Source organism: Periplaneta americana, chromosome 17 (genome assembly GCF_040183065.1).
Source record: "Periplaneta americana isolate PAMFEO1 chromosome 17, P.americana_PAMFEO1_priV1, whole genome shotgun sequence".
In the NCBI taxonomy this organism is placed as follows: domain Eukaryota; kingdom Metazoa; phylum Arthropoda; class Insecta; order Blattodea; family Blattidae; genus Periplaneta; species Periplaneta americana.
In genome coordinates, this window is record NC_091133.1 from 73,844,898 (window position 1) to 73,860,499 (window position 15,602).

The window sequence follows — 15,602 nt, forward strand, 5'->3', positions numbered from 1 at the left end:
TATTGTTTTTATGGGTATATTCAAATTACCATATTTGCCCATGTATAGGCCGCACTTTTTTACCCAGGAACATTTGGCATACTGTTCAAGACTCACATCATATGCAGAATAAAAAAGAGCTAAAACCGTATTGTTCTGGGTAAAACCATACATCTGGCAACCCTGTGCATCTCACGCATGTGTCTGAATGGATGGCAAAATATACAACATAATGGAGATATAGGACTATGTATTTGTTAATATTTGGAAAAGTGGAAACCAATAACTTTATTTAAAAATTCAGTCATTATTTATTTCCGTTTATATCTTTACTTCCATAACACAAATTGTATAAAATATTTGGATATGATAACTATTCGTACTTTTGTTAGCCCACTGTATTAGAAACATTTACATAACATAAAAAGAATGTTTCTCTATGAGCACATTATGTAACAAATATAAAAGTATAGATGCATGCTTATTGGTTACCGGTATTACCTGATAAGGTCATAATCGTAGCACATAGTATGGGTAACTCAAAGAATAAAAATGTTAGTTATTTCTACATTAAAGTGACATTTGTCACGTAAGTTCAAGGCCGTATGGCCTTTTTTTTTTGTATGGAGGCCATAGCACTGGCATATCCCATCTCGACATGCTCCAGTCGTGGTTAATGCCGCAATTAAATGAAGATTCTAATGATTACCTCTGTACCAACAAGATGGAGCACCTCCCCATTATCACGGTGAAGTTCGTGATTGTCTCATTGTCAAGCTTCCAGAACGTTGGTTATGACCAATGGGAAACGACAATGCTTTCATGAAATTATCTCCACGATCCCCTGATTAAATCCCATGTAAGTTCTTGCGAGGTTTTATAAATGACAGAGTCCATGTGCCGCCTCTACCACAAGTCCTGCTGGAACTGTGAATAAGGATTGAAAAAGCCACGTGGTGACATCTGGCATATTATCCAGAGTCTGGTAGGAGTTAGATTATCGCATCGATGATTTTGCATCACATGGCACTTACAAAGAGTCACAAAACAAAACCTGGGTACCTCGTACATCATAAGTCATCAAAAATTACCTAAAGTAAGATAGTGCATATTTGAATGCAGTAATTATTGAGTACTTATAGGGCGACACACGAAATGTATAAGGAATGCATGTACACATTAGCTCTGTTTTGCTAAAGACAGTGTGGCAGGTATTCAAAATTACAAAATTATAGTTTTCTGAAGAAATGAATGTATGTGATATTTTTCCTACTGGTACATGTGTTCAAGAAGGCTGTGTGGGATAATTTCTGATGTAGCAAGTACAATGGGACTAATGGGACTACTGATGCTTCTTATGTTGTTATTATTATTATTATTATTATTATTATTATTATTATTATTATTATTATTACTCAATTATAAACTATGTAATCTTTTTGCTCCAGACTTCACAATATTGGACTAGGTAGTCTATTATAGAGTAACTGTTCCAGTTACATACTTAAAAACTTTTAAATTATCTACTTTATCAAAAATCATCATTTTACGTGGCCTAATATTCTTTATTCTGGCATTTCTTCCACAGTCTTTGGTACTCCACCTGTAGATCTCGTAACAATTACAGTCCATCTAAAGTGAATGGCCATTATTTTAGCTGCAATATCAGGCTCTTTAAATTACTAAAAAAAACTTTACATTTCTTCAAATATACATGGAGCATGGAGGGATTATAATCTTATATACTGCCAGTAGGCCTACTTAACACCAGAAATATGAACTTTCACCACTCCACTATCTATATCACTATACTGTAGACTAGTATAGACCTAATAATTACAGAAATTCTCTTACTTTGTAAATCATAAACGTAGGTACGACATGAGTAGCTTACAGTGTAATATCAGGCTCTAAATTTGTCATGTATTTTTATATTTTTCAAATGCGCATAGGCAGAGCCAAACTGAAGATGGCTGGCATGGAAAATTATGATCTCTATACTACTTAATACCAGGAACATGAACTGACAACACTATAGGCTCGTATAATAATTGCAGAAATTCACTTGCATAAAAATATGAAATTAGTGCGATGTAAAGAGTAAAATTTTTAAATTACTGAAATTTAAGAATTCCATTGCAAAGAGTACTCTCAAAATATACTGTTCATGTTCTTGTAATATGTATACACTGCTTAAATACTTAATCTGCTCATTGTTGCTGAAATAAATGTAAATAATTTTCGAAACTCGTGAAATCAGTAAGCTTGTACTTTCGTGCTTCAGTTACTAATGCTAATGCATCTAAAGTCTTATCTAATTTCTCTTGCCTTTCTTCTTCTTCTCTTTCCATTCTTTGCTCATATAACTCTGCTTTTTTCTCCATAACTTCTTTATCTCTTTCCAATTTTGCTACCTTTGCTTCTTGTCTTAATTCAAGTAATGCTTCACTAGCCTCAGCTTGACGCTCCAACTTTTCTTGCAGTGCATCTGCTTGTCTGTCCAAAGCCTCATCTCTGGCTTCGGACAATCTTTCATATAAATCCCTCCTTGTTTCTTCTAGGAGTTCCCTATCTTCTTGTTTCCTTTCAAGAGCTTCTATTCTTTCATCAACATTTCTATCCAGTTTTTCATTCCACCATTCTGTGTATCTCTCTTGGTTTTGTATCGCATCTTCCAACAAATCCTGATCTAGAAATGCAGGAACAATGGCATCACCATTCTCCATGGTGCCCCCATTCGTCTTTCCTAGTAACAGAATTAAACAAAAAATCTTGATTAAATGTTGTGTAACAATATAATAATGAAGAGAAATTTATTCCAAGTCAACTTTACTAAGACATTTTTATTCAAATTATTATGTAAAATTATGTAACAAAACACATAAAATCTAAGAATTTAAAATTCAGTTGATTGCTCTAGAATTCATTTTCAATTATCTCGAAATTTAACAGATTGCAAAAGAATTACAAATAGAAAAAGTAAGCAACTTTGTTCAGAAAAATACATTGTCATTTATTCCACAAATGTTCCTATTTTCCGTTTATAGAAAATATACACTAAATAAAACACGTTTATATTCAGAATATTAGTCATCTCAGTGTAAGCATTACCTCATCAGTCTTGCTATTGTCAATCTTTGTCATTTTTGAATGCAAAGTATGAAACAGACAATTGGATTTTAAATGAGCTTTTTTGTGTATAATTTTCATAAATTGCAAGAGAAAGTTCTAGGTTCAGAAAAATCAGGGAAAACATTACTAATGGGAATAGCAAAAACTGTTTTCGTCGGATTCATCAATCATTAGGTGAGACTGTTGTACATTTTTTACACTTCGTTTATTTTTTAAATTTTGAGCAATGAAATCTTTTACATGAAAAAATGTTTCAAATAATTATTTAAGATTCTTTTACTACTATCTGTATGCATTTTCTTGTTTTACAGATCTATTAAGGATGAAAAAATGAAATAAAGGAATATCTAAAGTGTTTCATGGTACAGCATGTTCGTGTACCTTGGAACATACCTTCTTGTACGTTAGAACATAGGAAATATAGGTGGGAAAATAGCTGTAAAAACTCACAGTCATATTCAAAATGTATTTGTCATCATAAACTAGTGTTACAAAGTACTGTAGAAATATATGAATAGGTAGCCTATAAGTTTTCCTTCCCCCCCCCCTTTTTATTGTGAAAATCATACATTTTTCTTTTTTTCTTTTTGACGAAAATCACAAACATACATTTTTCCTCCCTTTGACCCACTATTGGCACGTAGGCCAATTTATTGTTTTTATTATTGTAAATTCTGGATGCCAGATTAAAAAGGAAACTCCCCCTCTCCCCTTGGTACTATTCGACAGGAGTAGGCTATGTGCCAACACCAGGTTTCCCCTTCTCCCTTCCTCACCCATACCTTACATTACACGAACACTTACACATACACTCACCCTAGTACACGACATAACTCTTCACAGGTACACATCATGCATAACATGGCCCACCAAAGTGGTGTGCAACTTGAAAATGGGTCACAGTTCTGCCAATTACACGCAGTATGCGGAATCCTAATCACGCAAGTGAAGTGGGTAGGTAGGTATTAGATACACATATTTATTACATAGGTACTGGTATATGACATAGACCTATGTAACCGAGGATGGTATAACCTAATTGTATCTTCATAAAGTATACCAGTACTTCTAAGCTTCCATTTCGAACATTAGTAGAAGCAGCAGTAGCAGTGGTAGTAGTAGGCCTATATTGTGTACTGTATTTAACGTGGTGATATGTTCATTTATGACGGAGAAACAATGGCGTCATTGAAGTTGAATACTGATAGAAGGTGGTTACGTAATTCAGGGCAAGGAGATATATACTTTTATGAAATATTATCAAAATAGGCATGCATATGATTTGATTGTTTATTGAATATTTTAACTCTATATTACATAGACAAGAAGAAGATACTAGTTGAGCTAAGAGAATTGGCAAAGAGTTCAAACCTATATATAAAAAATAGCACGAGAGATTTAAAAAGAAGAATGGATTAATATATCATAATTTCGATTTTATATATATATTACAAAATGCAATATTGCAAATATTTGAAACTGTACCAAATGTAAATTACATTTTTCCATTCCATTATAATGTTATTAGTGAAGCAAGAAATAGTCAAAATCGATAAATAAACAAAAATAAATCAAAACTATATGAAAAAAAAAACAGTTTAAATAGAAATTAGTCCTAGACTTAGCAACAAATTTAAAGCGTGATCTGTAAGTTATCAATTTCCTGTAAAATTTTGTCCTCTAAATGGAATGTTGGAAGCCTTTAGAAGAAAATGAATGTTTGTAAAAGCAGCAGAACAAGTATAGCTATGATTTTATCCATTCTGGTTTTCATAATTTATTAATAATAGTTATTGTATGTATTTCAACTGTTGACTAAAAAAAGTAAGATATAGTAACATCTAATACAGTACATTGCTCTTTCGAGTACTGGTACTTAATTTAATGTTTCCACAGTATATATGCCAATAGCAACTAAACGAAAAATAAATTAATTTAACTGAAGATAAAATAACAAGAAAATGCAATTCAGATATAAAATTCCGATAATTTACGTTATTTAAGGTGAGTACTGTTAGCCATGTCCTTCATTCTAATACTCGATAAGGAATTAAATAAATTGAAGTAAGATGGAAGAACGATTTGGAAAGATTTAGCTTTTGACTTATGTAATAAATTAGAAGAATATAATAAATTATTTGCATTAGCTAGGTTATATTATTAAATATTGCAATAAGTATTCCATTTACCGAATCTGTAAATTTTATTATTGCAGAGGTGCTGATAAAGAAGTTATAATTTACTTTACGTAAAAGTAAATGTTATGTTGATGTATTTAATAGTATGAAAGTTTTCTTTGGATGTAGCTAGTTATTCACGTAAAACTGCAATAAAGGATATAACAAAAAGGTATGGTACCAAATGTGTAATGTTAAAAACAAAGCACCAGGAAAATAACATTCAACTGAAGAAAATAAAAGATATCGTACCAGTAATACCATACTGATACAATCAGTACTGTTTATGTAATGTCGGAGATATATGCCAAACAGAATATGAATGTGAAGATTGTAATAAAATTTGTAAAAGAAATGAGCGCAATGTGTCCAATGGCAGTACAGCAACTTCGTTGCCGGGTGCTTGGAACACTGTTGAAGAACATGAACGTGGGATTGAAACGTGCAGAAACTGTAAACAAGAAGTATAAAGTAAAAATTACGAATGTTATGGACAAAAAATAAACAAAAAGGAAACACTAGAAAATTTGACAATAAACTGTCAAGAAATGGTAATTTATTAATGTTGTAAAAAGTGTAGAGAAATTATTTTGTAAAGAAACTTTTAAAATTATATCATCATCATCATCATCATCATCATCATCATCATCATCATCATCATCATCATCATCCTGAATGTCGTGAAACGACCTTCATAGAAAATCAATTGATGAAAAAAGAAATAAGATAATGCTGTAACACATATAATACAAATTTAAAAGATAAAGTTCACAAAAAGACACGAACAGTACATGACATAACAGAATAATATATTTTTCAGTGTAATGAGTGTGTTAAACTTGAATAAGTAAAAAACTTGAATGTTGTTAATGCAAGGTACATACTCTTATTTTGCCAATGGATACTTCGTACACATACAACATCGAAGTTTTGTAAAACACAACTCCAGAAAATGAAATGCGAGAAGTTGTTATAAATTCAGGATCTAAAAATTAACTATTTATATACAGAAAAATATACAGGATTTTTCAAAATTAGCGCATAATTAAAATTAAAATTGAATGAGGGGATTTTGAACAAAAAGCTTAGACACGTCAAATCTTGTATTTGGAAAGGAATAATTTTTATGGCAAAGAAATATTTTGGTGATTACTTTTATGCGAGTTATGTCGTCATGGAGAACATTTTTATATTAAACCCTAATATAGTTTTTTTATACCGTCTGAAAGAGCTTAGCAATTTTACTGTTGATACATTTTGTTAGTTCTTGTGTTATGAAAACAACATAAAGCAAAATCTTAACATAAAAATGAGAGAATTGAGATTTTGGTGATATGATTAGGTGACACAAGGCGTACAGTTCCAGAAAGAAAGAAATGAGCTGTCTAATTTTACTAAGTTCCAGATAAAACGCATTGCACATGTGCAGTAAACAAGAGCGCCTATATATGCTACTTATGGACAGTCTTGCGAAACTTGTTACCTATATACAGGAGGACTGCCATCAAGACTTAGCCCATTACTTTTTCCTGGTGCTGTACATAATAAGTATATGCACGCTTTTTGACAGAATCATCCAAATCAGCCACCTATTCCTCAATCAACTGTTGAGTATAATAGAAACGAAATTCAGAGAACATAACTGCAACCTTCTATTAAAGTCGTTTTCCATCAACTCCTGCAAGGGCTGGACTTTATAAGGGTAACATTTAGTAATGTGCAATATTGTTGAGGCAGTCGCTTTTGAGATATCCTATGTAGATTCCATTTCGTGGAGAGAAGAATGTGGTTTACATTGGACCATTAACAAAACGTCAAGTTTCAAATCGTTATCAATGGACTGCCTATCAAATCCTTTTTATGTGTTTGACGAGAGGGTTTGCCTGCTGGAAATCTGGATACTCAGCAAATCTTAACGTAATCGTACTAGTGTGGGCTGAGATTGCACCTACCTAAGATTTATAAGAAGTGGCGTAGCCAGCAGATGGGCCAGGTGGCCCCAGGCCCACCCAAAAGATATGCGAATTTTTGCGTTTATTTTATGGAAATTACTCAACATTAAAACTAAACCATGCATCCAGAGCAATAGTTACAGACGATAGCATTAAGGTAAGAAGTCAAAAATGCGTTCATTTCTTCAAGAGCCAATTTAACTGTGTTGGGTTGGGCCTAAAAATTGTCTGGCAGCGATAAAAAGAAGGAAGCCCTGGAGACTACTGAATTGTTACATCAGCTAGAAAAATTTGACACCTTATTTTATTTGGTATGTTTAGAGATATTCTTGCTCTTGGAAATTCATTATTGGAAGCACCTCAGTCTCCAAAAATGGATATAGTAAATGTTCGTCCTTCATTAAGGCAATGATATAAAACTTTTCAAAGCTCTGAAACGAAGAAAAATTCGACAATCATGTCAAGCACAAGACTTTTGTAATCTAGCAATTCTATCCACTGAGAAGGAGAAAAGTTGGGATTTGTTGAAGGACCCATCATCAGCGATCGACAGATTTGTTGCTAGGAAATCTCGACAGCTCCAATTCACCTTATGAAGCATTTGTATAGATAATTTTGCATGTTATTAAATAAGACTTCCGAGAATGATTTTCAATAGAGCTGACGGCAGCGGAATTGTCAGGAGATGGGTCAGGTACTTATCTGCATATTTGGTCCACTCAAAATAATTAGTCTGGCTACGCCACTGTTTATAAGGTTCAAGTGCTGGGTCATAATGACCCACCATTACATCATCCTTGTTTATCTTCTGGTCATATTGCAGTATGAATGGCCTTCATACGTTATAATAGGCACTTGTTGGATGTGTCATAATAATTTTCCACTTTGAATGGGTTTTATCAGAACATCTGTTCAACTGGCCGACATAAGTCAAAGAATCTTTCTTTACATGTTAGGATTTGGTTTGAACAGTGAGCTCTGGCATGTTATACCACCGTCATATTGCAAATCGTATGAAGTGACCTTGTTATAAACAATAATATTGCATCTGTTGATGACATAATTTATAGATTTTTTTTCTTCCGTGCTGTAATATGAATGGGGACATAATGACATTATGACAGGAAAACAAAAATACCAACATTTTTCTCGGTTAAGTCCACTCTAATTTGAGCTTTTGGAATTTGTAATTTGGCTAATTATAGGCCTACTGCATCGTAGTCAATGCTATTCTAAACTTTTATGTACGATTAATAACCACCATCATTACAAACTCATATAGGTGCAAGTATAGACCTATACTTACATGTATATACAGAGTGGAAATTATTCAATGACAATAACTCTACAGAGCATGTCCTTAAGATAAAAAGGAACAAAATATTCTTCTGCCATTTTGAGTTATTTCATTTTATTTGGCGGGAAATCGACTTTGTTTCTAGAATAATTGCAACATTGCAGTAAATTCAATAATAGCCTACTTTCCCACGCATGTAAACATCACTTCGAGAGTGGTTATGTAGGCAATGTTAACATCAGATCTGTTTCACGAGGTGACTGTCCTTGTGTCCTGCCTTACTCAGGTAGGCTTATTAGGGTGAAGTACGCGTCTGGTAACAGCATTGCCAAACATCAAATTCTTAAAGTGATCTATTAATACGTAATTGAAATATTAAAATAATTTTAAACCGTAAATGTGACAGAAACATTATGCAAAATTATTTGTTGGAACTGAGAACTTAAATGTAAAAAGTTTTATAAAATGCGGATTTCCAAAATGTGTTTGAAAGGCAGTGGAATAAAAATTATCACGTAAAATAATTATTTGTGGGAAATCTAAACGCATAGGAAGAAAATGTTGAGGGACTTTTCCGTTCATGCTATGCTCAGGATTTGTCCCTTAAAAGGACTGTGATTGAATACCTTCCACTCTATATTGACTTACTCAGGTTTCTGCACGTGCGTTCCACTTCTTTTATGCCATTTACCATTCTCACGTTCTTTATACACATCTTTCCGTCCACTATTGTAATTGTCTCTTGCCTTATAACTTTACCTGGAACGAAAGTCATAGTGTTTCAGTATTCCAGCACAAGACAGAGAAGGCTTCTCAAATACGAGTATTTTTCTGGGTTCTGATTTCATCCTTAAGTTCATATAATATGCTATGTTATGTTATTAAATCCAGATTCTATCGAAGCACTTTCCAGTTACAGTTACAGAGACTCAGTTACAGTTAAATGTGACCATGGAGTAATACTATGAAGTTATGAGTAAATAATCCAGTTTGTATTTCAAGTAAGCCTAATAGGATTATTTTGTATCTATATATGCAAGTTGAAGTTCGTTGTCGGATACATAATAAGGCTCCATTCGCATGAGGTACTCAAAATTTACATTCCGTATGTGAAATTCAAAGCCACCACTGCGGCCTCCATTGAATCTTTTAACCTTAACAAATTCATTAATATTACGCATAATTCAGTTCGGTCTAATACTTCGCATCAGTGGTTTAAAACCTGGACACGTGAAAAAAAACACTAATTTAACCTTCAAATATAATTTAATTGGAAATGAGATATCGACGTTAAAGATATAAATTGCTAGGAATTATGCTTTGGGTCGTCATAAAAGTGTTAGATTAGGTAATTTTCATTGTTAGAGTAGGTTTTATGTTAAAATTAACATTATTATAATTTTGAATTTGTACTCCAGTTGATTTGCTTCACATTTCTGAAGTAGGCTAATAACATAAGTGTTCAGTTGTCACTGCATTATGGCATTTTGGTACGCAATATTTGCATTTGACTTCCATCTTGTTGATGATTTTTGTATCGTAAAGTTCTCATTCTGAGAACCTGTGCTTGAACACTGGGATGATCCTACCTACAGAAATTCTTTATAGGCCTATATATACTCACTTAGCTTCTAGTAAATGTCGTAAATCTTTACGAGTGAAAGTATTAAATAGTCTCTGTAAGGACAAATTTCCATACTCAGGAAGATAATCGAACCCGAGATCTCATGATTTGTAGTGCGTTAGACCACGAAGCCATATATCATAGAATCTGTTTATTATCTACTTTTAATCTGCTTGCAAATCGTCATTTTTAATAGTATTGATAGATAGCATCGCCTGTTGTTTATGCAGCCAGCAGAGTTTTGGTGTAGGCCTATTTAAGGTTGCATTTTATTCTACGAGTGCTACTAGGAAAATTACCATATTCTACACTGCCATTTCGTATTCTATGGTCGTCTGCCGCAGCTTTACAACTCTGCTTCTTACTGAACTGTGGCAACCCTAACGGGCAGGGACGTCACTCTTTATAGTGAGACCACAGTCTAATATATACAGTCACGAAGCTCAATACGTAGGGAATATGCATCCATAGATAGTTGCTAACCACTAGGATCGCTACTATCGCCTCAGTACAGACAATGTGAAATAGTACCGGCACAGTCTATTGTTCCTAGTACTCTCAACAACTAAAGCTTCGTGACTGTATATACTAGACTGTGGTGAGACTGTCCTTGTTGGAGTCCTCGCTCACAAGCAGTAATGTTTATCCACGTACTGTAAATTGTGGCACTTTAATTCCTCGGTATAAAACATATCATATTATAATATTAGGCCTATAATATGGAGTCTAACATTAGTACTTTATCCTAATTAACAGTGGCGTAGCGTCAATGTTTGCTAAAAAGCTCAGCTTCCCCAGTTAATAATAATTTCATAATAAACCTGCAGTTTATGAACAAAATTATTTATTAATTTTAATAGAGTTTATATTTATGCGTTAAATATTGCGATGCGGCAGCTCAGGATGATTTGTGATGCAGCAGTAAACAAGAAGCCTGCACACACCAGCTTCCAAACAGACTGGTTTCTTTCACTCATTCTTCTTGTAATCCACCCCGCAGATTTTCCATCCCTTTCTAACTAACCTACCCTGGTCGCAAGGCACGGAAGAAGCTAGCTTTTACATTGAAAGTTTCCGAGTTATCCCTTTCGTGAGTTGTGTCCAGTTGAAGGTTAGTGTGCATTGCGGCTGATATAATAAATAATGAGTGAAATAACAGTTCCTGACACCAATTTACTTGAATTTTTAGGACATTTGTATTATCAAGACTGACTTACGAACAAAAGTGCGATTTAAAAGACAAATGACAGTGTCTATTTGTTAGAGATTTGTGTAAACCATGAAATCATATTTTACCATTTGAAGTCATGCCTTATTGGTGTTACTTACGAGGTTCCAACCAATCTTCGGGCTGCTGACTTGACATTGACTGCTATTTATTTTAAGACTATATTTTGGTAATACGTTTTCTCATATTTACACGAAAGACAACTTGAGTTAGCTTCCCCTGCTCAAAATTTCATGCTACGCCACTGCTAATTAATAGTTTAAATGCTACATTTACCTTCAAAATCAGTGCAGCGCTTATCACTAGTCTTGTTTCCATTGTTGTTAGTTGTAAAAGCTATGCAATTACTTCCCGGCGGACAAAGAAGTCCATTGCAAGATGTTTCAGATGACGATGAAGACGAATGCACTGGAAAAAAGTGGTTATAATATGATTTTTTCGACTAAAGAACTCTGTTTTAATTCAACAATTTGTAAAATCATTGCACTATTTTGAATTGTAAAGTATTAAGTGCATGTTTGTATTATCTATCGTCCTTTCGTTTAGTCTGAAATACCGGTCCATCATTGACAACTAAGGTAAGCTGATCAATTCCTTGAAACAAAAACGGGACGGAAAAGCGACGGGTTATGTTAAATTAAAATGACAGCTGAGCACTAAGCGAACTCTTATCAAGTACAGACCGATTATTTAGTCCTGACAGCTCAGCGACGCGAAAGAGGGGAAGTAATGGGGAGAGCTCCGGAGTAGAGATAAGGGGGAGCGGTCGGTAAAGGAATACAGTACAGCTTAACTGTAGCCTACTAGAAACATACTGCTATACCGCACGCATGACATCCGATCGCTCCGAAGGCAACCGAGTGACTAACCCAAACAAACACCCCTTGGCGTAACTAAATGGACTCACCTGACCCAGGCGCACATCTCCGGCGACTGTCAGGACTAAATAATCGTGCTGTATTTAATAAGAATTGTAATTGCACGTGCAAGGTCGGATTTATATTTTTTATAAATTCTTAATTTTGACTTTTTGTTTTTAGATATATCTGGCTTTCATAATTATTTTACCTAATACTCTTCTACATAATCGATAAAACACAATTGTATACTCCAGCAAGATGCAGTTATACATATAACAATTTCGTAATAAATTTTACATTATTATTTCATACACATTTCGAAATGATGTATATGTATGTACGTGACACTTTGGAATGTATATATACAGAATGTCCACATGAAACTTTTACAACTTCAGATGTAAATAACAGATTATTGATACATGATAGTTGAATGCGGTTTTCTGCATGTTGATCACAAACTATCAACGTTTTTATGGGCATTTTGTTGATTTGCTGAAATGCGTTTTTTAGTCGCAAGTGTGAATTTGTTGAAATCTGAAATCTGACAATGAAGAAGATATGGATATCTCAGGAGATGTCTAAATGTACATTCTGGTTTATCTTGACACGATCCTTAAACCTTAGTAGGTCCATTCGCAGTGCCGTCAGAGAATTGAACTTGCCGCGTTCGATTGTCCACAAAGTCCTTTACAAGAATGTGAAGTTGAACGTGTACAACGTTCAGCTAGTGCAAGCTCTTCAACCAGATAATCGTCCACGCCGCACAGCATTTGCTATCGACATGCTGGCTAGAATTGACGCTGAAAAAGGATTCCTTCGGGGACAAATGCGCCTTGTACACGTTCAATGTGCTCCACACTTGTGCTTTGCCGCCCACTACCCTTTTGCCGCAGCACACTCCCAGTCTCTATAAATTTTCGGTGTCACTCCCGTATTGTTGGCCGTGATGGCTGTTCTCTTCCATATTGGGTCCAGACGTTATGTTGTATCTATGTATCTGATCATGGTTCGATAAACCAGGATACACATTGCGCCATGTCCTGAAGTTTCCATTTCTTCTTCACCGTCACATTTCAGATTTCACTAAAATTCCCATAAAAACTTCGACAGTTTCTGCTTAACATGCAGAAAACCGCATCCAGATATCATGTCTAAATAATTTGTTATTTACATCTGAAGTTGTAAAGGTTTCATGTGAACACCCTGTACACCCACATACACACACTTTATGTATATATATATATATATATATATATATATATGCAGTATATATAAAGCAACAGTGGCGTAAGTCAGTAATTTTGTAAGACATGGAATATTTTAACTTTGACTTTATATGCAATTAAAAAATCTGTTGAAATATAATTTAAGGGACTATTTGTGCAAATATAATGTTGTTTGATACTTTAAATACGAGAGAAAAGATCAAATTTTTTTTCTGGCATTCGTAAGTTGAAACGACGAAAAATCTGACTTATACCACCGTAGCTTCAAACTTCTCATATAGGGTCTATATGGTCATATTTTATACTAATATTAATAATAGTTATATATATAGTAGGCCTAGTATGAAGGAAGCAAAAAGTGAGATATAACAAATAATTTGGATTAAACTTAACCTTATGGATATTGTTAACAGAAAATCATCATTTAAATTTTAGATCTGCATCATTAGGCCAATGCAATACAAGACATTCATATATGCCGAGACATGTTAGCCAAATGATAAGCATGGTACAAGGTTACTGCTTATGACACCATATATAGGTAATTGAAGGTATATGGGTAATTGGAGGCATCTTTCAGGCGCAGCTTTAATCCCGCTTGGATTGATTGCTTGATTGGATTTTTGTAATATTTTCCCCAATTATGAAGCAAATGTCGGGTAAACTCATGGCGAATCCTTTGACTCGTCTCACCAGGTATCATCTCGCTATCATCAATACTTTGATGCTAGATAGCCTCGCAGTTGATACAGCATCGTTAAATAATCGGTTAGAAAATGACAGCCAAGATAAATACATGGAAGGATACACACCAGTTCTGTGGGAGGGAATTCAATCCCTGTTTGCTTGTAGCCAGCATAGCTATAGGCCTACAACTGGCAAAACTCCTTTGTAGGAGGTTACTAAAGCTTACCGCTGTGCTGGAGGCGGAGTCTGGAGTTTCCCTCCATTAATCTGAGCCATTGTCGCTACAGATTGACAAGTCGTCATTGCTATCAGTACGCGCTATTGTATTTGCTGACAATTAGGAAGGAAGAGGTGAATAGTATATTGTGTCACTTTTTAAGATTGACGCATGCGCAGACCAACAGAGTTCTGTAAGTTCTTCCCCTATAGCACTATTATCAGAACAATTTTATTCAAATCTAAGTAATTATTATGTTAGTGTTAATAAAATTTGAATATCAGTGATTCGGAAAATGTTACCTTTAAAGTAAAGAACCAAAGGTAAATTTTAATTTTATTCATAAAAAAAATAAAATGTCTATTCAGAATTGAAAATTTGAGACACTCAAGTGCGATGTTTGAGATCTGTATTATTGTAACCACTTAAACAATGCAGTTTACAAGACAACTAAAAGTATACAATTTGAAATATTACCAATTACGGCTCCGTTGCTTCCTGGTGTGTGACTCAACAAGATTAGGGACACCACGGTGCCCACCAGAACACTGAGGTGAAGTGTTCGCCTCATGCTGCGCGGCTCCTGGAGTGCTGAAACACGACAAAGGAGAGGCAAACTTAACAGCAATGCAATACTATTATGGCAAGCTATAACGCACTCTATGCACATTAGCCGAGCAGACGTCATGAAGTCAACATAAAACATACTCACATCTTTTATTATACCATTATCAGTTTTCGCTGTCAAAAAGGAATGCATGGAAACTGAAACTCCCCAAGCATTCCTGATTTGAGCTCGTATTCTATATAGATGTGACTTTCAGATAATTGCAGCAAATGAACAGAGGAAATAGCTAATTGAGTGCAATTCAATTATGCAAACACAACTTCTTCATTTCATTTATATTGACAAATGACTATGATTTCCACATCAATGCCTTGTTAAGCTACTGAATGTAAATAATGATATTATATTCAGAGTGCTGTAAATAATAAACTGTATGAGCCAGAACATTGAAATTAGGTCATAAAACTGTGTTAACCATTTCTTTAACTTCATATCTGCTGGAGTATAACAGATCATAACTTTGCTATGCTGTAAATCTTTACATAGAAGGATTGACGAACAGCGCGCGAAACAAGGAGAAAAATGGAATAAAGGGGTATAACAAGAATACAAGCACAACAATGTGAATATAAGGAGAACAAAGACAATGCAA

General features: G+C 34.3%; 1 protein-coding gene across 4 annotated transcripts in view; it reads right to left on the reverse strand.

Moving 5' to 3' along the window:
- Positions 1-270: 270 nt before the first annotated feature.
- Positions 271-15,602, reverse strand: part of LOC138693057 (golgin subfamily A member 6-like protein 10) — a 42,232-nt gene continuing 26,900 nt past the window's right edge. For 3 of the 4 annotated variants that reach the window (XM_069816614.1, XM_069816615.1, XM_069816617.1), the window contains exons 2-5: positions 14,860-14,973; positions 11,666-11,797; positions 9,186-9,296; positions 271-2,725 (exon numbers count right to left, since the gene is read on the reverse strand). In XM_069816614.1, coding sequence (XP_069672715.1) covers positions 2,190-2,725; positions 9,186-9,296; positions 11,666-11,797; positions 14,860-14,953 — 873 coding nt within the window. In that variant the 5' untranslated portion in view covers positions 14,954-14,973 and the 3' untranslated portion in view covers positions 271-2,189. The remainder of the gene's footprint in view (positions 2,726-9,185; positions 9,297-11,665; positions 11,798-14,859; positions 14,974-15,602) is intronic. The other variant, XM_069816618.1, reaches the window with a different exon arrangement.